General features: G+C 34.0%; 1 protein-coding gene across 1 annotated transcript in view; it reads left to right on the top strand.

Moving 5' to 3' along the window:
• SGCZ (sarcoglycan zeta) overlaps positions 1–25,672 on the top strand; it is a 394,721-nt gene that overhangs the window by 203,922 nt on the left and 165,127 nt on the right. Inside the window, exon 2 of the mRNA XM_064710453.1 lies at positions 15,493–15,687. Coding sequence (XP_064566523.1) covers positions 15,493–15,687 — 195 coding nt within the window. The remainder of the gene's footprint in view (positions 1–15,492; positions 15,688–25,672) is intronic.

Here is a 25,672-nt window from a genome sequence, read left to right as displayed (position 1 = left end):
GGTTTTTTTTTTTTTTTTAATGAATTTCTTTATATCCAGGATAATTCTGACATAATGTGCATTTTGGAAACAGATCAAGTAATAATGGAATCAGTTTTGTCTTAGTAGAGATTTTATCAGGTTTTAGCTCTGTTTGAAGAGGTAAATGTGTTCTCTAGTGAGTACATTCCTATCTGATAAAAAAAAAAATAATTAACTCCTTCCTGAAACACCTTTTTGTTGTTTGTTTTGAGTAAATGGGATTTATTAAAGCTTGTGCACACACTTTGGAGAGGCCTGGTCATTACATTTGGAAGTTTTCATGCAAAACTGGAATGCTGATGTCTCTAAAATAAAGCTGCAGATGGAGATTAGATTTTCATTTCCAGACCATTTTAGACTATATTCATGGCTGGCAGACCTTATTAGGGTTAGATAGATCCTAAATCAAATGTGACAACCAATTAACTAATTTTGGGCATATTGTTCTCTCCCATTCTTCTCCTTGCCTCCTGGTTTTCATTGTGTCTTGTTTTTTATGAAAATAAGTGGAAATACTTGTTCAAATTATAAGTGATCAGAACAATTACATAAGGAGGAATTGGAGTGGGCGTGATGTGTTTAGGACCTTAAGAATCTTTCTGTTCTCCTGTTAGAAATATGTATTGAGCCTGATTCTGAGCGTGTCCAACCAAATTATTTCTAATTATTCCTGGATCAGCAGGAAAATTTTAGTTTTTCCTGGTAGTTGTTGCAACAATCTTGAACAGTGTAGAGAATTGCTGCAGCTTTTATCAGTGTAGGCTATACTTTCAGGTGATGCACTTAGAAACTTTAAAAATTTTATTTTAAGATCATCTATATTAAAATACAGAGCTAATTACTTCTTGCAACACTTTGGTGATATTTTAAGGTGTTATAATAATTATTGTATAAAATATTGATAATTTGTCTTCTTTTCAAATGGCAGCAACTCATTAGCTCTAAGCTCAGAAAAAATGCCTACAGGGAGCAGTTTTTGAAAAGTGTAAGGTGGTGATTTGTCCATAATTACACTACTGTATTCATGCTTTTGAGATACTTATGTCAATTTGGAATTTGTATAAGAGAAAAATACCCATCTTTTAAGCTAATTAACTTCAGAAATTTTTATTTGAATGCACTTTTTGTTTAAACCAGCTGATCACATATGAAAACTGACTTTTATACTTATTAAAACTGTGATAACAGTTTTAACAGCTCCCTTGTGAGTACTTCTATTCATGTTATTGTCCTCCTGAATCATAATCTCAAAAAAGCTATATTTTGTATTAAAATACTGCTATTAGAGGCTTCTGAATGCATAACATTTGTGCTTTCTAAATGTTTATACAGGCAGGTGTATAAAAGTATATTTTACTGAAATGCACTTACACACGGGCAAAAAAGCAAGAGCACCAAAAGCACACAAACAGGTCAAAAAACAATTGTCAGTGTGTTATAAGTACAGTATTGACTGAAGGGAATGATCTCAGAACACTCTTGTATATTGATTTCAAATTCAGGCATTCCTTCATAATTTGCTGCTCTTGCATAGAAAGAGCTTGCTTCTTTTCTTAGTTATAGTGTTTCTTTAGGTATAGTGTTTATTTGTTGAAAATTAAGTTCCTTGGTATGCTGCTATTAGATGGGAGTTTTTTCCCCTTTTCTCTTTTTGTTCAGCATATGTAACTCATTTGATGCACAATAGCTGAAATACAGCTGAAGTGTATTTTAAATTGTGGAGCGTAGAAAATGCTTTGTTGAGGATTTTCCAATGTGTGGTGTTATAGGTAGAATTAGGCAGTTTGGCAGAAACCAAAGGTGGTTTCTCTCTTTTCTACTCAGAAACATTAATTTTTTCTTTCTCTGGATTGGCAGGGACCACATAAATGCCATACAAGGGTTGTATCCACAGTGATGTCTAATCATGGAATTTAATTCTCTTAGTTGTTATTCTACATATTGCTGAACGTGCAACTTGAATAAGTGAAATATGCCTTTCGCTAGGACTTCGCAGTGCCTTGGTGCTTTCACTATTAGCTGAGTTTGTGTGCAAGTTTTAGGATATATGCTCAATACCTAATGGCATCTACACTTTTTTCCACTTGGTCTTGAAATAACTTCTAGAAAAAGGACATGACATAAAGATATTTGTTCAAATGTAATAATGGTATGATGAGGGACTTGATTCTTCTGTTTGTTCCAAATCATCATAAGCTGTAGATGCCTTTAATACCTTTCAGCTCTTTTCTATTGCAAGTTTCTATTACCAGTCTTGTAAAAGTAATGGGATAAATTATTCAAACAAATAGCATAGTGACTAATGTTGCAGCAGGAAATCTTTACCAACAAATATAAAGCAACTCTAAATATATATTTTTTGTAGATAATAATTTTTACATCTGCAAGAATATGCCTTATTATGAAAAGAGTAGAAAAAATTCACACTCCAAAAAGAGAAATTCTCAGATGAAAATTTTGTCTTTATCTTTACACAGAACTGAGTTTCCAAGGAGTCTAATACCCAGTATGCTGATACACCTGACCTAGAAATTTAAACAGCAATATTAAATTCATTCCCTTTCTAGGACAGAGGCCCCAGTTTTAGCTGTATATATGCCAGATTGCCTTGAAAACATTTTCTGTGGATCTCATGAGATGATGTCCCAGAAACTTGACTTTTAAGGCAAGAATGACTCACTCCTTATGGGCTGAATGCGTAAAACACAAAGCAGAGTTAGAAGTTACTTCCTAACCAATTTTGTCAGTGCTTCAGAAATAGTATTTCAGTAGTAGTTCCTAATAAGTTGAAGTAGAATTGTATTTAATTTTCTTTTGGCAATAGGTGCTTTATAATCCAAGATATTCAAAATTAAAGGATGCAATGAATGTCTCCTTTAAGCACAAAATTTATAAACTTTTTTTTTAATTTTTATCCATATTAATTCAGAGAAGTTGGTCTTGCTCAAGAAAACTGCTACTCATCATTAAATGGATTTAATCTTAAATTGCAGTACTTCCCATTCTCCTACACTAAGTATAATGTGGAGACTTCACCTCTGCCATGGTTTAACCCCAGCCAGCAGCCAAACTCTACACAGTTTCTTGCTCAGTCTTCCACCCACTGAAGGAAGGGAGGGGGTGAGAATCAGAAGGGTAATAGAAGAAAAAATATGTTGGTTCAAATAAAAACAGTTTGATAGGTCAAGCAAAAGCTGCAGGAATGAACAAAGCAAAGCAAGGGATTAATTCACTGCCTTCACATGGACAGGCAGGTGTTCAGCCATCTCCACAAGATCAGAGCCCCATGTAATGGTAACTCGGGAAGACAACTGCCATCACTCTGAGCATCTCTCTTCTTCCCCCTTCTCTCTGCTTTATGTACAGAGCATGATGCCACATGGTGTGAATATCCCTTGGGGCAGCTGGAGTCACTGCTGTCCCCCCTCCCAGCGCCTGTTGCACCCCCAGTCTCCTTGCTGGTGGGGTGGGATGAAAAGCAGAAAAGGCATTGGCTCTGTGCAAGTGCTGCTGAGCAATCAAAAAACATGCCTCTATTATCAACACTGGTTTGGGCACAAATCTGAAACATTTGCCCATGCAACCTACTATTGAGAAATTTAGCTCCTCTCCAGCAAAAACCAGCAAAGAATACAGAGCCAGCTGAAAGATTTTTGTATTCACTAGGTGAAATATCTTTCTGTACAGGGGGCTCGGGGGAATACAGCAGTTTCCATTTTTTTGGTCTGCCTGAAATTTAAAAGCCTGTATGATAAAATGAGATGTTTTGCACATAAACAAGAAGATCAATCTAAGCTCTCGAAGGGAAACTTATTATGAATGATAGTGGTTACTCTGATATTTTTTTCTGCTAGATTGATTTATCCATTATAAATGCTTGATTTCAATCTAGATATATCAAAATGATTCTAGCATAACATAGCATGCATAGAATTTACTTAATTTAGAAGATCATAACATCACTAAAATTTTGGGTTAAAATGTTTAATAACTACAAAAGCCATGCCTACTGTTCTAAAACAAAGAAGTAATTCTATCCTTGAAGGGAAAAAATATAAAAGGTCTTTAGATCATGTAGACACATTAATTGCATTTTAGGACTTATAAGTCCTAAAAGGGTATGATTACCACTTTTTTTTTTCTAGTATTTTTGAATAAATAACAAAATCTCTTACCCAGTCATAGGATCCTGAAGATGATGTGGCCATTTCCATCCCAATTGTACACATAATTTTTCACTCTTACAGTACTGTATTGCCTTTCTTACAATGAATGGCATTTTAGGCATCAGGGAAAAACAATACTTTGGTCTGCCATTTCTCTTTGTACTGTGCATGTTTGTAGTGCTTATTGTAAATGCTTTCTTGTGTTTTCCCAAGATGACCCAGTGGAAACAAAAGGAAGGTACTGATGCTGATGAATGTGTACTTGGGGTACAAATGTGGAGGTGGGCACAGTTTGCTCCTGAGCTTGTGCCAGGTTACAGGGGTTGAGGCTTCAGAGGGGAAGAAGTCTGCACTATTTTGACAGACCTCAAAGCAAGCTGTGCATACATTGGGAAGGTTTGATGAGGATCGTGCTTCATCTGACAGCCCAGCAAGCTGTGCAATGCCTTGCTACTCCAGTAGCAGTTTCTAGTGAGGAGCATTTAAGGTGAAGTCCTTCTAGGGAATTTAAAGAGAGAGTAGGGCAGTTGCTTGGAATCACTAGCTAGAATATGTGGGCATTAGTGGTTGAGTCTTAATACTCATTTAAAAAAGCCAGAGATGACTATTTTTTTGTCTACCCAGTAGTTTTTCTTCTTTTTTATTATTCTCTGTGAAGTACTAGAAATGCAGTGTTTGAAGTTCTGTCTTCCCTGAGGTGTAGGAATAGTGTTACTGCCCTTCTTTGCACTATGATGCTTCTGACCATGAATTCTGGAAATGGTCCCTATTCCTGTCTGAGCTAGACACTCTTGGCTGTACTTATCTTTTTTTTCTCCTGTCCATCACCAGCCTCATGTTTCCTTGTTCCCTTGAAGATTCCTAAAATATTTTTACCACTTGAGAACAGACTTTTTATTCTTGTTTCTTTCTGAGAATCAGCTTGCACATTTTGAAATAAAAATTGCTGTATGATTATTTTAGTATTCATAATACCAGGAATTTTAAAATTCTGTGAGTACCATTTCCTACTCTTCAGTGGTGGTTTTGTGAATAAATGATGCTGTATAGCAATTCTCTGAAGTTTTTAATGAAAATATTGAACAAAAAGAGGCTCATAATTACTGCATTCAGTCAGATAATACATTAATCAGTTCAGAAAAATATCATTATGTGATATGATAGCTAATCCACTGAAAATCTGTTTTGCAAAATGTTTAGGTGCACTAGTACAAATATTTTCTGAAACAAAGTTTATATTTTCCATTTTACATTTCATTATAAAGTAATTATTCTTTGAGACAGAGTTGAAACAGATATGTGAAGTTTTTACATTTAACCTCATTTTCCTCTGTTAATAAATATCTTTTGAAAGGATCCTGATTTGTTGACAAACTTCTACTAAACAATGCCCCCTAAATCATTAAGTATTTAGCTGTTGCTACTTATTTTCATAGGCCTGGGGGTCATCAAAAGCTCAGTTTATATGATAGCCAATTCCCAATATATGCATTTCCTGTGCTTGATCTGTATTTCCTCTATTTCAGATGACTAAGGAAAATAATTCAAGAAAACAATTTTATGCATTTAGTATTTTCAATGCAGTAATTATGTTGCAAGGAATGGAAAGCTTTGAACCTAGGAATGCCAGGTTCCCTGTTGCTTTAGCATAAGGAATGGTTGGAATGGGTAGTCTTAGGCAATTATGAGGTCGTTTTATCTAAAGGAATGTCTATATAGCTTTATAGGTATACCTCATTAATAGGCTGAAGCTAGTGAGGAATTAGCTTTCCACGGAGATAGAATTTAGCATGGAATGGCTCTAGAATCTTAAATAAAGGTCCTAAGTCCATTGATACCTAAAAGGTGAAAGTCTGCAAAAGCTGCGTCACCAGAAGTTTGTATAAAGAAGAAAAAATGTACCAAGATGTAGGATATGTCCACCAAAAATTACTGTTGCTGAAGAAAAATGCATTGACGCATGAGGAATTTTCTATAAGTGTTAGAAACTATTTTCAGGCTCTATTGTCATCGCTCAGTAGGTTGGTTGATCAGAAATATGAAATCTACAGACTTTTTGTAGAAAAGATTCCTTAGAAGAAATATTAAGGGTAAATTTCAGTACACTGATTTGGATTTTTACGAACTCTAACTTTAGACAGGATCTAGTGTGAGCATTTCTGATCAGGTTTGATGCATTGATCCAAAAGTGAGTGGATAGTTGGTCAAATGGAACATTCTGGTTCCACCATACTTCCTGCAGCTTGTCTCTCAAAGTTGATCATTCATTCATGTTGAGATTCTGGTGAAAGCAGATAGGAATGGTTTAATTACTGGTGAGCCTACAGGAGCCAAATTAGCACTGAAGAATAACAAACATGGAATATTAATCTGGCAGATTTTATCTAAAGAAAACTCTGGAGGCTCTTATTTGTTTATAAGAAAATTGTGGTATGGTGGTAAAAGCAAACTATTGAAAAAACAGTATTTTCCCCTCTTTGTTGTTTTTGTGTTGCTGAGGAGTTTTGCTGACCCTGGAAATTTCATTAATTTCCTGGATTGTTCTCAGTAAGAGTTGCTTCTTGCTTTTTGACAGTCACAGATAGTTTCTAGGATATGCAAAGGTGTTTTCTGCTGATGTGGTAGCTGCCGTCCCAAAATACCCAGAGAATTAGCTTACTTTTGCCAATTTGAATAGCAGATGTTTGGCTACTTTCCCAGTTCTTTGTTTACTGAAAAAATTGTTATTTCTTGAGCCACAGCTTTGTCCCTTTTACCAAATTTTTTTTATTATTTTTTGGTGTTTTTCTTGTTTTCTTTACACATTGTTTTTTGCACTCATACTGATTGAATCATGCCAGTCTTTCTCATGGCTCATTTATTATGCTTTCCCCCTTATCCACAGATATCTAACTAGTTATAAATTCTGAATCACTCAATCACTCGTAGGTTAAAATGGACTTCTGGAGGACATCTGCTCATTTTTCTGTATTTTTATAGCTGTCTTCACACTAGGATCTTCAAAGATTGTTTTCCAGTCTGTTTTTGCTTCCAGATCATTTTTCTGTCTCTCTTTTCTATACTTGATCTCCCTTGAATATCCTGTTCCCAAGAATTAGAGTAATGACTTTTGAGTAAGAGTCTCCAACAAATCAAGTGTTTGATATTTGTCAGTTTTCCATTTTGCTGACCATGGCTTCTTCAGGGACAGGCAGCTGCACGCTCTCTATTGATAAAGCTGGCTCAGTAGAGTTCCAGTGAAGAGCAGTTATTTTTTTCTTCCGTTCTTCCAACTGTGCTTACATGTATCCTAGAAGATAAAATTGCATTGACAGTGGCTCCTTCCTCCTTCAGTCTCTTGTTAGTATGAAAGGAAGGCTTCATTTGTTCCATTCCAATCAGTCTTCTCTTCATCAAGCTATATTGATTCTTTTTTCTTTTCACAGCAGGGAGAGCACATATTCTGTAGGGTGAGTCTCATTTCATTTTCGTTAATCATTTGAGGAAAGTCAGGAAAAACCTCTGCCTGCTTGAGAACATCAAAGGATTTAGCCCAGTTTCTTCCAGTGAAGAGCTGAAGGTAGCTGAATGCAGTAAAAATGAGATCTAGATGACCACCTGTATCTCTCTAGTTTTCTTACAGTACCTGAAAGGATTGGATATTTTTCACCTGGAAGTTGAGTTCACTCATGTTGTTAAACCCATGATGTGGTAGCATCCTATTAATTGCTCAAAGAATAAAAAAAAGTAAAAAGAACATTCTCAGTACTGCCAACTTAGCTAGTGAATATGGAAGAAATGGATGATTGAATCATTACGTATTAAATGTCTTCATTATTTGTAAGTACTTGAAACCCCTTTTAAATAAGGAAACAACTCTTGTGTGATTGAGCTTCCTTCTCAGGAAGGAAGCTGAAGTTGGATTTAGTATCTTGCTAAATCCAAACAAGTTGACTATTGGTTAATGAATGTTCTTCTGCATGCATTTTCAGGAAGAAGCAAATGCAAATAGAAGTAAAATGGAGAAAGTGAAAAGGTGGAAATTATTCTAGTAATAAAGTGTGATTCCATTTTTGATGAAAAATATTGCCAGGGTGATTTAGGAGTTTAGATCTGCTTTTTGTAATTAATACTACATCTTTAACATAGATTTTCTTTTTGTAATTAATACTACAATTTTAACATTTTGTAATTAATACTACATCTTTAACATTTCAAATAGGTTTGGAAAATATTATTAACTTCTTTTTCATCTAGAGATCTTAAGTGATTTGGGAGCTTGCAACCAGAATGGTTGTTTCTTTCCAAAAGATCAACTAACATCTGAAAACAAAGTCAAAATTTTTTTGCATTTGAAAGCACAGAACTAAATTGTTTAGTTATTGAATATGGTTTTAAAAGTGCAGTAAGAAATAATTTCAAATTTCATGTAATAAGAAAAATTATTTTTCAGCTGATATACTTTTAATGCTGCTTTTAGATCACTGATAAAGACAGTTCTGAATGTTCCTTTCTCTTGAATGTTTTACAAGTTGCACTTCGTGTTCAGCATCTCTTGGTATTGGGTTTTTCTTTTTTGTGAGATGTCATTGGTCATGTGAGTGCTAGATAGATGAGCAGTCTTTTGTTACAGTATTAGGATGCCATGAAGATGGTTTATAAAGAGTCAGGCACAGAAACAAGGCATCACAGTGAAACCACATTTATAAATTACAAAACTGCTCATCAGGGTTGCATCCATTAGTAACAAGGAAGATGAATAAGCTAATTAAAGGAAGGAAATGCTGAAGACAAAAAGGGAAACAAATTAGAGTCTTAGTCCTGTATATTATATGAAATTTAAAACATAAACTTACATTCCTCATTTCTGCACAAACTACCTAGGTGTTCTCCATAGCTTTATGGTATAATCTGAAATGCAGGGTAAACTTATAGATTAATGACTTAAATCTCTATTCTGAGAGTATTTGAAGAATTGAGGTTTTTGTGTTATCTTGGTAAAAAAATCATGACCAGAATGTTAATATTTTAAACACCTGGTAAAACACCTCTCTTGTTAAATTTTCAAAAAATGTTATTATGTTATAAAATAAATGTTAAATTTTAAAAATTATATTCTTTTAGACTGGAGCGGGAACCCATATTGGTAGGTAGGTGCTAGAAAATTAGAGATTACTGTATGTGTATCTGTCTATTTATATTTAGATCATCTATTTATATTTACATACCTATATGTATTTTTAAATCTAATTCTCATGGTGGATTCCATTGTCTTTTATGAAGATGAATTCAGCTCTTTTCTGCCTGTACTCTTATCAGGCAGACAGGCAAAATATAGCTTATACTTTTAGAGCTTTGGATGGTAGTAAGATTTGATTCATGCTTGTTACTGTAGCACCAATAACACCTTTAGTTTGCATTTCGATATAATTATGATTACTTATCTATATGATTGTGATTACTGATTATTGATTAAAAAATATCCTGACGAGATGGAGAATCTATTAATATTGAATATGAGGACATTAAATTCACATTAAGGTAAAACTGATAAAAAAATCAGTGTAGCTGTGCCTGTGTACATTAATGAAGAAGCTCAACCAATAAAAGTAAAACCCAAAATGTAATCAGTCTCTTTTTAAGAAATATTCCTGTTCTTCATATCATAGCATTTACTCTATGCAGCTTTTCTGTACTCTGATATCTGGTCCATGTTATTTTTCATATGAACTTACAGAGCTATGTATTTTAGGCTGGAGGAGACAAGTATGTGGATTCAGATCTACAAGTATTGGTTTTCTAGCCATACAATGGAGTTGTGCTACACTTATGAGAAAATAAGAGGAAAAGGAAGAGTATTTAAAAGCTTATTTTCCATCTTTCTAGAAATTCAGGTTTTCGTTCATATTTCCTATCTTTCCTCTTCTTTCATTATGGACTACATGATTACCCTAATGAAGGTATTTCCTCATAAAGTGTTCATTCCACCTCTACTTCCAGTCCAGCTGAGTTTGGTGAATCTGCCACTCTTAAAACATCATTCCTGACCCTTGAAGATTACACTTTTGCCACCATCTACTGAAACTGATGTAACAAAATGTGTAATTCACAGAGGAAAATTAGCTCCAGTTTTTGTGAAGCTACAGAAGTATCGGTCCTGTCGTCTTCCATTGATGTGATTGCCAAGTTTTCTCCTCATGAAATATCCTTAGCAAAGACATTATTCATCTTATCTTCTCACTGGCCTTAAGAGAAGGAGCTGAGCAGATGTAAATTTCTGGTCCTAGCACTTGTGAATGTTCTGTGCCTTACTGTGATATGTAGAGCAACAGGGATGAGAGCCCACCAGGTTTAAGAGAAAATTGGTGGGTTTTTAAACTGGTATCCAGTGGTTTGCTGTAGTTTTCCTGACTTCGTTGCTATTTTATTAGTCTCTTAGAATTTATTCAGTAAGACAAAATTCATCTCTTTGTCTAGCAGAAGGAGTATTTGAGATAAGTTCCAGAGACCTATCACAAATGGTAGGGCAGAATGCTGCAGTCTCTTTCAGCAGTCTGTCTCCTTAGGCATCTGCTTTTCTCTAAGACAACTCAGCTATATGGAATCTTGTGTTGCTGTTACTAGACTTCAGTGACCCCACCTAGTCTGATTAAGGTTATCCTTAATAGTCAGTGTAGCTAGATAGAACTCCTCAAAAAGTTATTCTCAAACACCACATGCAAAGTTAGATGACTATAAAGCAAAATAAACTGAAATAATGACTAAGTTCTTAAAACAAAAGCTTCTTTTAAAAATACACTAAAAATGTTCTGAAATGAGGTTTGGTTTTGAAAATGTAGCTTAGAAAAGCATATTTTTTGAAAAAAATCAAGCCTGGCTGGATTTGAATCCAGATTCCTTGAAAATTCAGTATAGCACATTATTATTATTTAGAAATATTTCAAGTCGCAGAACAGTGGTGAAAAGTATGATTCTATTCATTACATGATTATTTATTCTTTTAACATGCTGTGAACTTCATTGTGCAAAGAACATTACAATTAAACACGTTGAACAGAGCAGCCATAAATGCTCACACTACGTAATAATGGTAATAGTTTGTATCAGGTGACTGATATTAATTTCTGTGAAGTGATAATTTTATTGGAGAGAAAATTTCCAAGATGCAAACATTTATTGTCCTTTTATAGACAACTGTTTCAGTAAGTGTTTAGTAAGCACAGGCATCACAGGGAGAAAATTTTGTACCTCAGCTGCTGTCCTGCCTGTGGCTATAATGAACTCTCTGTAGTAATCTAACTGTATTGAGTTAGGAAAAATTAAATTCTAATTGTCTACATAAAACCCAGCAAATTGTCAGTAAAAACATACTGACTTAAGCCTCATTGACAACAATGACAAAGCTGTACTTTGTGGCCAAGAAAAAAAGCAGATTCTTCTGAATTATTAAACTTCAAATCACATAAATTATGTAATCAATTGACTTTATGTACAGCTTGGTAGTAAAATTATTTTGTTGTGTTTTTTACTTTAAATTTTCAAGGGTGCAAAGGCATTTCCAGGTGTCTTCATTAGAAAACGCAGTTTTGGAGTGTTGTGCACAATTCTACCTTCAAGTCTAAAAGTTACAAGAAGAAAAATCCACAACAGAACAAAAAAGCATCAAACATTCAGATCAGAATCTTGAAAACCCTCTGATTTGACACCTTCATGACAAAAGTAGTCTATGATAAATAATTCTTTTGTTGTGAGGCACAGTTTGTTTAGTCTCCATCCTTGGGGTTGGACTGGATCATCTCTTTGAACTCCATTCTGTGATTCCATTACATATCCTAGCACAAGGCTCAGAAGAACCACACTCTCCAAATGCTTTTGAGCTGCCAAAGCGGTTTTAGTAATCATCCCAATTATACTAAAGAGAAAAATAAGTAAAATTCAACAAATATAAAATTACCCGTGAGGGCAGTAAGGATTTAGGCTGTTTTGCATGAAATGTACAATATATTGATGAGGCTTTTAACTGGCAATGATTTGTGCCCCAATGACTTTTTGTAGTAGGATCAGTTGCTGACACAGTTTTGGTTGCCTTTGAAAGGCTTGAATGGCTAATGCCAAAAGGGGAAGACTTAGCAGGTGTCAGGTGTAGCCCATATAAAAATTTCAGACAAAATTGCTCTCTCTCTCCAATATTTAATTCTCTAGTAATGTACCTCTACTACCTTGTAAATCCCAGTCTTGATGTAATCTCAATCAAATCAAGATAATACAATATTTTTCTGTTAATTTTGGAAGTATTCTAGATTACCAAACTCTTGCAAAAGAGAAGGAACAATTCATCTGCTTCAGCACATACTAGAAGAGACACCAAGAGCTTCTTGCATAGGTACTTGGCATTTTAAATGCTTTCTAAGAAAATTCATTTGTTTATGCATCAGGCTTTTTCAGAAGATACAACCCACTTACTGCCATCTTTATATTTGTTTTTATAATGAGTTTCTTGATTTCATCCCAAGCCTTGATTTTAAAGCCAAGGCTGGGATGTAACATTTGTGTATTTGCTACAAAAGAAGTGCTATGAATTTTATAAGCTCTTCCCGCTCTGTGTGATGTATGTAGGCTAAACTTTCAGCAAAAGTCTATAAAGAAACCAGTAACATTATTTTCTGCTGTAAGCTTGGTGCAACATACTGTGTGAGGGGAAGCAAAATGAATGGCCTGCAGTAGTGTCACACAAAAAGAGAGTTCTCCACAGCATTACCTGTTGGCCAAGAGGTTGTGTTACTTTCAGAGTGAGTAGGGAGAGACAGCTGGTTCAGGTAAATCATCTCTATGATGTTTTGAGCTATGGCTAGTCATGACCAGATTGCTTTTTTGATTTTTTTTTTCCCTCTAAATGATGGTATGATCAAATCTTCCTTGCTGGCTATCATTCTTCTGTATCTGAATCTCTACAGCTCATCCAATTCATTATCAGCCCAAATGAATATTGGGTCTAGATGCTGTCATACTGTGAATTTATATTTTCAAGTACCTTTATGTTTTCATTCTTTCTATGAATTAAGGGAATAATGCACGGAGCATGTCTAGGATTAGTGTTATGTTCCAGGTGACAGTTCCAACAGAAGGCAGGGGCCTCCTTCCAAGGGTTCCCAGGTCCAGAGAGGCTCCTGCTTCAGCATGGGCTCTCCATGGGCTCACAAACTCTGGCCCCTCAGGCTATGCCAGCATGAGATCTTCCACAGGCTGTGGTGGGGATTTCTCCTCTGGCTTCAGCAGGGCTCACAGAGTTGAACAGTACACAGGGGGAACTGAGGGATGCCTGGCACCTGCCATCAGGTGATGGAATAAAATGTCATTGTATTTAATGATTGTGTTGCAAAGGGTCTGTTCCATGGGGCTATATTCATAGTTTTAGGACCAGTGCTGCTTCTGACATTGTCATGGTCTGAAAGTTGGCTTTTCAGCTATTTCTAACAAACGTAATTTTTTCATAGGTAATATATAAAGTTAAATCAAGAAAATGGAAATGGTGTAAAATTAACCCATTTAAATCTCAAAATTTAATTATGCATCACATTTTTGTTACAATGACAGGCTAAATAATGTGTAGAAACTCATTATAAGGAGAAAGTTGATTAGCCCATTTGTGTACACAGGTTCTAGATTTATAAGGCATTTTAACACAATTAGGATGAAAACTGCCAGTGTATGATAAGAAGATGATGCAAGGTCTTAAAACCTGGCCATACTTTGCTTTGGGAGGATTGAGAAATGTCTTTGAGAGAAATTTTGTTTGTAAAATTCACTACATAAATAAACTGTGAAACATGGTATTTAATTGAAATTGAGGGCAAAGAGAAATCATGATTGAAAAAAATAAAAATGACAAAATGCCTGTTTGCTAAATTACTTAAAACCTGCTTATTAAATTCTTTATTTCTGTCTTGACTTATTTCAGTGATATATTATGTGACAGTATATATAGTGTGTTCTATGACTTATGTCTCTAATTATTCACTGTGAGTTAATTTATTCCATTAATATCTCATTCACTAGAAGAATGGTAAAACCTAAAGAGTGTTGATTTAGATAAATATCCAGCAACACAGATAACTACATGAATATTTTTGAGCTTCACATTTTAAAAATCTTATAAAATCAACATTTCTTTGATCCTTCAAATGAATGTAATCTGGTTTTTATTTCTCATTGGATCAACTGACTAATTTTTGTGCATTTTTACTTTTTTTTTAGTCAAAAGAGGCAACTTTTAAGCTCAAAATTGATTTTTATCTGGTTTGTAAGTTTATTGAGTTATTGTTTGTTTTGGATTTTTTCATTTTGTTTTGTATTGTCTTATTTCTCCTGAGCACAAAGCCTATTGAAACAACATTTCCAACGGGAATATTACAGAAAGAATTCTTACATAAACAAAATGAGAATGCTTTAATTTAATTTTAAGTCAAAGAGAAAATGTAATACCTTCCCATGTAAAGGCAATGTGACAGCTGAATATGAATATATATATCTGTAAAAGACAGTTGTGAAGGAAAAAAATTAAACAGTTTTTTATTAAATGGCACAAATACCTTTTTTTAAGGAAGTAATAATTGAAAGTTCTTTAAGCAGTTTGCAAATAGTTACTGCTTGTTAGTGTGTGAGAAGAATTTAAACTAGTTCAGGAATTCAACAGATTATAATTGTATCCATCTCTTGAGGTGTAAAATGTAGTTTTTATTTTTTTTCTTTTTTTGTAAAATAAGGAGGCATGTATAATAGCATCAATTGTTAATTTAATTTGCTAAGTATAATAAAAGACTGAAAACTTCATTTATGAAAGATGTATTTAGAAAGGTGAGATTTTTCTTCTGTTAGTGCAAGAGTGTACTGGCTACAAGTTTTATGAAGAAAATTGGTGTTATCTCAGCCAAAACCAGTACAGAAGAAAAGGTACAGGACTCTTTCTCCAGACCCAAATTTAGCTAAATGATCTCATAAAGGACAATAAAACAATATTCAGAATTAAAGTGTAAAATACATGTGTAGATTACTTTTATATTTTTAATAGTTTCTTGTTGATAAATTTGAAATGCAAATCCAATTTGAAACAGAAACCAAAGGTTTACATTAAAGTCATAAAATCCACCAAATTCGTGCTAGATGCCTAGTACAAACAACATTGATGTGGTTAATGCTAGATGAATGTGTCTCTTTTGTGTCCATATAAACTGATTTTCTATACATTCTGAGATAACTGTAATGTAATATAACGTGTGAAAAACAGACCTCTCATTTCCCTACTTATGCTTACATCTTTCTTTTACAGATGACACGAGAGCAGTATATATTAGCAACACAACAGAACAGCCTTCCAAGGACTGAACATCCTCAGTTTTACCCAGTAGGGATTTATGGATGGCGAAAGAGGTGCTTATACTTCTTTGTCCTTCTGCTGTTGGTTACCATGATTGTTAATTTAGCAATGACAATATGGATTTTGAAGGTTATGAATTTCACAGTGGTAAGTATTACAGTAACTTTATGTACCTCATTTTTTCAAGTACTAGCTTCTAGGCTTTTTTTCTTTTTCCTTTACCATGTTATATAAAAATCTAATAATTTTGGAGGAAAAAACGTATATACTTATTTGAATGCTGGTTCAGATAGTCAAACTTTTTATATATATTCTGCAGTGAGTGGAGTGGTGCCCTCTCTCTCTGATGTTTTTGGTTAAAAACATATTTTCTGAAATTATATCTGGATCTTAGGCTTTTTTGTTTGCCCAAATCAAAAGTGTCATGATGACTGCCCCAAGCACCTTTTGATTTCTTGTCACCACTAAATAACAAGCAAGAGCAGTTTACTGTATTTGTTATGTATAGTGTCTCCCTTAGGAGGGAACTGGGTTAGTCATGTCAATGTATGGTTTTTCTTATCTTTTGTTCTTTGTATTTTTTTAAAGTTTACTGAAAATTTGGACTGTGTTTCACCTAGAACTTAGAGTAGCTGTTTTGTGTTTGTAGGAGGGTAGGGGAGTCTAAAAGTCACATGCTTTAATGAGTCAGTCTCTGGCTGGAATCTTTAATATCAGCAAAGTATTTCAGAGGTAGACTTGAAAGAACATCTGCATTCAATGGAAACTGTGGTAGGAGTGTGCGCTAGCTGGCAGCAGAGTAGTGACTTTTTGTATATCAAAAGAAAAGAGAGAACTTCTACACAGTTTAAAGTAGCAGTGTTTCTGCTAGGACCAGTGCAGTCTTCCTCTCTGGATTTTAACCTTCATAATCTATATTTTAGTGTATTTAGTTATAAAATTCCAATTCCTATGTCACAGCACATTTCTTCATTAGTTTATCAGAAATAGAAGATCAGCCAGCAAAACCAGAATAAAAACTGTGTCTAAAATTGTTCTATATCTGTTGACGATCTGTGATGCATTAGATTATCTGAAACTGTTGTCTGGTGAGACGTATTGTGCAAATACATTTATTCTTCCAAGTTTACACTAGTGGGTGAACATGTTGAATTTACATTTTGACAACTGTATGATTTTAATATTCACGTACAGAAAAGTTTGTGATAATCTTTTGGAAGGTTGCCTTTTTTCAGACGGGGCTTTTTTTTGCTCTGTTTTTTCTTTTTTTCAGCACAATGTGCTTTTAAAATAGGATAACCATATATGTTTTTGCCTATTTGAATAATTATTCATTTGTACTGGAAAAGTATTTAGGCATAACTCTTTAAGCAATTTTAAAATATAGCTTTTAAAAAGCACAGAATTTTTCTCTGTGCAGAAGATTGCATTCCAATAGAATATTTGAAAGTACTGTTTCCATATCTAGGGATTTTTTGACCATCCACACTACAAGCTATTTTAATGCTATCAAGTTTAAATCTTTTCATATTTGATCAGCAGTTTTTAAAACAAAACAAAAAGATAAATTCTGAAATATTTTGCTTTCCTGCATGTCAAAGTTTGTTGGAAAGTTAAAAGTTTGTGCTGAATTACTAAATCAGTGCAGGATTCTAGTGCAGAAAACAAACAGATCGTTGCAGCACTTATAATAAAACACTTTCTCCTTGATCATATTAAAATACATTTTTAAAATTATGTGCTGAAGACGTAATTTACTTCTTCAGACTCATGGAATAGTAGGTAGTCTTCTACTTTGAGTAGTTGGTATTCACATTGGAATCTCTGTGTGCTAGAAGTGTCATGTTAAAAGTTGAGCAACATCTTCACGCTCATGTCCTCACATGCACTTTTGAGTCAGAGTGAGAAATTTGTATGAAGTCTGAAAGAGTCACATTCTTAGGTGTAGGTTTTTGACAGTAAAATAATTTAGTTTATAAACCTAAAGTTTGTGTATATAAAAAGGCAATGACGTTGAAATACAAAGATATTTCTTCCATGTACATGTATGTATGTACAGATAGATATAAAAGAAGAAATTTTATTTGTATAACTGGAGAGTGATAGGAAATCAGAAGTGCAGCTAGAAACCTCTAGTGTTTGCTCAAAAGAGGAATATATTCATGATAAAAGTAATTGCTGAAATTGGACTGCTTTGACATTTTGACATTATTTTAAAATATTTCCTGTTTTAGCATAAGTCAGTGTTGAGCTTTCTATGAAGACAATAGTAATTGCAGCATTTCAAGGGGTCATGAAAAGCCAGGTCATGGTTTGTCGTTGCTGTCTGATGATTGCAACACTGTTAATTTGTATTAGCTGTTGCCTTTTCTATTTTTAACTGTAAAGCTACAGCCACTGACAATTTGGCATAATAAAAACCTTGCTGTGATCAAGTTTCCAGCTGGAAAAGTTTTCTTGAATATACTGACCTTGCACATAAGAGTCACATTCTGAATCTGAGAGTCATCCCCTGTTCTTTTTATACTCTGAATGTAAAAAATGGGTCTTGTGTAAAGCATTCATCTCAAAGCAAGATAGGCAACTTATATGAATTTTTCTTATGGATAAATGTTGAATAGCTTATCAAATAAGTAATAATAATAATAATAATAATAAAGTTTCTTTGCAATCATAGAAAAATATAGTACCTGCAAGGTGTGCAAGTCTCCTTTTATCAGATTATGTAATGTGACTAGGAAACATAGAGAAATGTTCAGGGATACAATCTCTTCTTCCACTGTTCAAGGTAAAGAAACTTGAAAAGTAACAAATAATTGAAATTACCTTGAAAGTTACAAATAATTTCTCTGATATATAATATGATTCAGATGAGCAAAACAAAAAGTAATTAGTATCTGTGTAGCAGGAATACTAGCAGGAGGGGTCACAGATGTAGTAATAATTTTTGAAAGATGTTTTCCCACTGGTAGCTTAATCTTAGTGTCCTCTAATACCTAGTTGAGCTTTGTTACCTCACTGTTAAATTATCTTTTTAGAAAGATGTGGCCAAGGAGGCCAATGGCATCTTGGTCTGTATCAACAGCAGTGTGGCCAGCAGGACTTGGGACGTGGTTATGCCCCTGCGCTTGGCACTGGTGAGGTCACACCTCAAGTACTGTGTTCAGTGTTGGGCCCCTCACTTCTAAGGGGACATTGAGGTGCATGTCTCTAGACAGGCAACAGAAGTGGCAAATGGTCTACAAAACACGTCTTGTGAGGAATGGCTGAGGGAGCAGGGGGTGTTTAGCCTGGAGAAGAAAAGGCTGAGGGGGAGAGACCTCATCACTCTCTACAACTGCCTGAAAGGAGGATGTAGTGAGATGGGAGTTGTTTTCTTCTGCCGTGTCTCAAATGAGCAAATGAGAAGAAATGGCCTTAAGCTGTGCCAGGGGAGGTTCAGATTACATATTAATTTCTTTTTCAATGAAAAAGTAGTTAGACATTGAAATAAGTTGCCCAGGCAAGGTGTGAAGTTATCATCTCTGGAAGCGTTCAAAGGGCATCTGTATGGTTCAGGGGTGGTCATGGTGGTACTTGGGGGATGGTTAAACTGGATAATCTTTAAGGTCTGATTTTCAAAGGAAATGTGCAAAATATCTTGGAAAAATCAAGCCAGGAACTAAAATCTGTAAATTTTTTTAGTATATAAAATAATAGCCTTAGGGGACTTGGGTTTCATGGAACACTTATGGTTTCCTTTCCTTGTATTAACCTTGGCATGGTTCACAGGCTCCCCCATGGAATTGTCTGTCTTTCACTTTCCATCAGGATGTAATTACCTCTCACTTAGTCTATGCAGTATGAGTTTAATGAAGCTCAGAGCTGTTAGTCACTCTTTACCTGTCTATACAGTCACTCTACTAGGGATTTCAGGAAGGATGGACACTCAAGTCATGACTTGGTACCAGAGCTAAGGGATAAAATATTAATGGTTTTGTGTTTAGAACATTCTGGTTATTTCATATATGTAATATATGGGAATTTTAAAGGCTTGTGAAGAAAGAAATAGTTTTTACTGTGCCTGCATTCTTGTCAACCTATATTTACATGGACTACAGCAAAAGTAATTAGCTGATTTTTTTTTTTTAAGATCTAATCACTTTGTCATTATTCTCCAATACATTTTTTATTTTGCATCCTCTTTAAGTTTTTTAACCTCAACAGAATCATAGTTTTATATAATTTATTCTTCATATAGCTGTTAATGAATAAGGCGTATTGACACTCTGTCAATCTGTTTAATTACTTTTTAAAAGAGACTTACTATATATTGTTACTAACCAAATACCAGTGTAGTAATACATGACTGAAAGTTTTCTGCATGTATTTCAAGTTAGCTTTAAAAAGGAGAATTCAAAGCATTCCCCTCTTGTTGTTGGGATGTGACATTGTGAAATACCATGGAGCAATTGGCACAGAAGTGTAGGTCCAGCTCTTGGTGGAGGAAGCATTTAATAACACCTCTTTGATACGTTTTCTCATATGTGCACAATTGGCATCGATAATGACACATCTAATATTATGTTTTACCTTTGCTTATCACATGACATTAATGTCTGGAGTTTACTAAAGCTAAAAAAAATGGTACTGTTAGAGAAAATGCTCATGTAGCTCTTTGATCTCTTTTTGTGTCCTGTAACAGCCACATGGCACCGAGTTATTTTACTGGTTTTTATTGTACATCTGGTTTTGTGTGTCTTCATTTTCTGATTACCCCTAGGAATCCATATATGAAAAGACATTTTATGACCCCCTGTAAGAATGCAGCCACCTGCTTCAGATGTTTTCTCTTGCTGTAGCTGCAGTGTTGCAGTCAGTTTTGACTGCTGTTATGACACAATGTTGTCTGTATTGATCCATGTTAAACTCCTCTTGCCAGTACTACCATGGGAATTACTTTTAAGATCAGGGGCCAGACAAGTGATCTGGGTAGAGACAGTTTATTTCTCCAGGAACTTTGAAGAACGCTTTATCTTCAGACATAAGCAGAGTGTGAAGAGCACTTTGAGTTTCCTGGCTGGAATGCTTGTGCTTCATGCCCCAGCTGAGCATACTCTTTGCTGGCTGCCTAGCTCTGGATCCACATTGTATGGATAGCAGGTTTGCAGGGGGAATGTTTGCCTGAATTCCACCTATTCCATGTTTAACTCCTAATGCCATGTTTAAAAAGCAAGTAAACATGATTTATTTCTTATGTGACAGAATATATATTAAGGCAGAAATTTGCAAACATTAATTCTGCCTCCCCCCGTTTGTATTGTAACCTATTATCCCTATATTCCTTTACAAGTTTCAATTTTATAATTGGAAACTTTCAGTAAACACAGTTTTCCTGGGTTTTGGTTAATATGCAAGAATGTGGAAATCTTCCTAATATTTAAGTCTCTGTGTTGGGACACACACATGCTTCTGCTCTTAATATCCAATATGGAGAAAACACTCATGATTTCTTTAAAAGTTCAATTTCTACATTAAAGTTATAATTTGATGCCTAAATTTTTAGCAGTACAGAACCAAATCAGTTCTGTTCAATGCTTTTATCTAGATGTAGACCAAACTGTCTCGGCATACTGAGGAAAAAAAATCTATTTGTGAAACTGTATTGTAATAGAAATTATCCATTTTTCAACAAGTATGACAGTGATATGAGTAGTTACATTTCTAATGTTCTTAGGCCACTCATAAGTCTTTATTTGATGGTCAAAACAGTATTTGGTTACCAGTTCAGTTAGTTCTACTGAACTATGTGATGAAGATAGCACTTTCACATAAAACTAATACAATTTCAATTAGCACTAGGGCAAGGGTCTTTTCCATTTCTTAGACAATCTTTGAGACATGTCCAATTTGTAGCAGGTTGGAATTTCAAAGTTATAAAGTTTTGTAATTGTACTTATGTAAAAAATAATTTTGTCATCTGGCAAACAGAAAACCTCTTCCATCTGGAAAAGGCAGCAGTTTGTTATTAGGTTTTGAGTAAATATGAATAGAAGCAGTTGATGTATATTTAATAAATATATTCTGTCACATCTGCAGGTTAAATTTACTTCAATGGCAATAATTTATTGTCAATAATTTTTTAAAAACTGAAAATTATCTAATTTTTAAAACTTTATCTTATCACCTAGGTAGAAAATTATTTCTCTAGATCCATCAGCATTTTTTCTTTCAAGAACATGATGTTCTGTTTTGGAATGAATGAGAGAAAACTCTTGTTTTCTTTTTGCTTGTTTTTTGTTTGTTTGTTTGTGGGTTTTTGTTTTGTTTTGTTGTTGGTTTTTTTTGCTCTGTCAGTCTGGACTGACAAAGTTCCAGTCCAGAGGAGGCAATATAATTAACTTTTAGTGATTATGAGACTAAGTCAAGATATGACAGACCAAGGCTCAAATTGTCTCTAATGTAGATCATGTTCCAGATAAGTGTTTTGTGCATAGTTTATTAGTCCTTATGATTTCCAGCATTTTGTTTTAATAGATACATGACATCTCTCTTACTATTTCTTAATCTCAAGCATGACATATCAACCTTGTAACAAATTTTATTGAAGATTCCAATGAAATGACTGTGTATTCCTCAGGAATATTTTCTGCACCAATTTAGAATTCTTTTAAAATTTTGACTTTTAAATGATTTGAAAAAATACTTAGAACATCTTCAGCTAAAATGATTATTAGAAACCAGATGTCTGCACATGGACATGTATACTAGTATGCACAAATTCTTATTTATAGAGGTGACCATTTTCTCATATCCTCATGGTGCACTGGAAATCAGAAATGTCGACTTCTTGAATGAACCTGTCAGCTCCATGAATAATTCAACAACTTACCCATAGAATGTCAGCAAATTAATCTTGCTGTGAGTTAATTTTGCTTGGACTTTTTTATCCCACTTTTTAACATTCATGGAAAAGCACAACTTGAGAGAGCTGGAGGGTATTTTGTACAACTCGTGTCCCCTTTCATTTTCAGTGCCATAGGCAAGAATGAACTGATTTATTCTTACTCTCTTTTGAGCATTTCATATATTTGCTGTCCTGAGCACAATGAAAACTCATTTAAAATATTTGTAGTACCATTCCTCTAAACCACCTTTTTATCTCATCTTGTATGTGTACCTCCTGTGTTGTATACCTCTTTTCCTAGTCCTTATGGGGAGGAAAAAAAATCAGTGTCAGTGCAAGCATGGGGTAGGTTTACTTGACTGTACAGTAATTAATATAAAATCTGTTGTGTCACAGTGGAAAGGTCACTAATTTGATGTCATATTTGTGATACATAAGAGAACAGCTTGCATGAACAGTCAAGCCACTGTTAAACATATTTTGTTAGGTATTTTATAGTACTGGACCTCTCATGGAAAGATATCTTTCAGTAAAAAGTGGGAAGGTATTGTTTAAAACAATCCAATTTAATAACATGTCTCAGCAAACATTGACTCCCTTGTTTAATGTGCAGGTTACTTTATTGATTCTGTGTGGCTGAATGCAGATCTTAAATTATTTATTTTATTTCTGAGATGTTTTTACATTTTGGGGTTTGTTTTTAACAAATGATCTCTCATGAAGAAGAAATGGGATTAAATTCTTTTCTCATTTTTATATTTGTTTGGTCATTCAGATTTAATGGCAAAGTACTAGTAGAGTTTCCAATAGAAAAAAGAAGTGAATACACTGCACCTCAGAAAGTCTTGTAAAAATATGCCAGCAACAACAGTTGAAATTAATGTAATAGGTTAGCCAAAAATGTGTATATACATATATAGATATGTGTGTATATATATGAATCTATTCAGTTTGCCAAGGTTTACCTTCTCTGAAACAATCATGTGTTCAAGCTGAGTGAGCAATATTTACTATACAGCTTATTCTTAATCATTCACTGTGTAAATAGGCTGGAACAAGTATCTCAGAATTTTTTCAAATATTTGCTTTCATGAAAATGGAATTAATATAATTTTTTTTTCCTTTCTGAGTGTATTCTAGCATGACATTAGTGTTTATAGAAAATTATCTTTTCAAGAGACTATTATATAAATATAATTTTGAATTCTTAAAGCTTTATCAAGTAAGAGAGTTCTGACGCTTATATTTGTCCAAGTACATAGCTTGAATAGCAGATATTTGAAGAATGTTTTTGGTTTGCAGTTATTTTTAATGAGGGGGGAAAAGGTGGAACAAATTAATTTTGTATACCAGGTTTCATGAAAATAATCAATAGAAAGTCATAAAAGAAAAGAAGGCTAATGCATCAGCTTGTCTCAAGGGGAGCAACTAAATCAGAGTTAATTTTATAGTTCAGGCCAAGTAGTAGTATTTTATGTATTTATTTAGCAGTGATTAGAGAGATATCAAACCACTTGAACAAACTTAAGTTACTTAAAAGTACCAACAGTCTGTATAAATAATGAAATGTGTGATTCTTACTTCCTTTCTATTATTGGGATGACTTATCTGAGTGCAATAAAAAATTACATTCTCTGCTTGGAATCCTGCTTTTATTTGTACAAATCTTCCATCCTGAAATAAATACAAGTCCATGTATTAAGTACAAGAGCAGAATGTACTTATGTAAATCTAGCCTAAATTAGACATAGCACGTTTAGGAATTATAATAAAAAAGAAACAGGAAGGTAAGATAGAATACGTAGTGATAAATGTCTTACATGGCAGAGTATTTCCTCTTCTTTCTTATAAGTCAGGATATTAAATGTGTGGTTGGAATCCCAGACGGGATTAAATGATGAATTAAATGTTTCACTGAGTCAGAAGAAAGGACATGTTTTAATAAAAAATGTGAATAAGGGTTTTTTTTTTGTCCTGCAGCAATGAGGAGAAAAATTTTCAAGACTTTTACCCAAAAGATACACTGATGCAGGTATCATTTCTATGCCTGGCAAACATTTTACTACTGCTAGGTACAATCAATGAATGAAAATCAAGAAATCCAGTAAAAGCAGATTATAAATGGTATTGCCAAAGACAATGTAGTAGTGGCAATACCACAAAATTTAAGTCAATGTTAATACGCAATCCTAAGCCTCTTAATCATAATCTAAATTTGGCTGCCTTTTCTGGAAAAGCCTGGAGCATCAGAGCTTGTCCAATGATTTGTTATTCAGGCAGCATGGTGCATACCCTGTCTGTGACATCAGTGTCCATCAATAATGTGAGAACTGCATTATTTTACTGCGACACTCAGTAAAGCACAAGTTGTGATCAGCCTTGTGTGAAATCTTAAAAGTTTTGAGCTTAAGGCATCTTACAAAACAAAACCCCCCAAAACCCCAGATACATATTTTAGTGTCTCTAATCACGAAATCAGCATTTTTGTGATGTAAAATCACTATCTGTAAATTGGTTTCAGTTATAGATCTTACTTTCCTCTCACTTCATTGACATCTACTTATACAGTAGACCAACATCAAGAAATGTTTTCCCAAAAAGAAATTTCTAATACTGTGTTTATTTTTCTTATAATCTTCAAGGCTCAGCTTATAACAGCAAGGATGTGCAAGAGGGTAATAGATTTCTGTCCGCACCAACAAAAAACTAAAATTGGAATAAGTATAATAAAAATACAGTAAATAATAAAAATTCAGTAATTAATATATATTAACTTTGGTTCAAATTTTAGCACATCTTTCTTCTCATATACTGGGATGGCACAAGTCAAAAAATGATAAGCAATTCTTTTTATAAAATGAAATTTCTATCATATTCTTCTCAGTTGAGATGATACTTTAATAGTAAAGGTAGATAAAGCATATGTAAAGATAGAAATTTAAAAATATATACTTGATCATCTTCAAATCATTCTTCCATCTTTTAGAGGGGGAGCTTTCTCATTTCCTTCATTGTGTTCAGGAATATACAATGCTTATCAGTCATCTTTCGGGTTCTGGTCATGCTACATAGAACTAACAGAGGAGACAAATATCTATATTTGTTTTAATGGCTGAACAAGCAACATGAAAGACACATTTTAAATGGTTTTTTCACATATTCTAACACTGTTATTTATTTACCAAAATATGATAATCGCTATTAAAAATTGTTGTGTTCATTTTCTACAGTAGTCAATTGAGAATA

Source organism: Zonotrichia leucophrys, chromosome 4 (assembly GCF_028769735.1).
Source record: "Zonotrichia leucophrys gambelii isolate GWCS_2022_RI chromosome 4, RI_Zleu_2.0, whole genome shotgun sequence".
Lineage (NCBI taxonomy): Eukaryota > Metazoa > Chordata > Aves > Passeriformes > Passerellidae > Zonotrichia > Zonotrichia leucophrys.
Note: the sequence above shows the minus strand (reverse complement) of the source record. Positions and strands in the feature narration are given on the sequence as shown.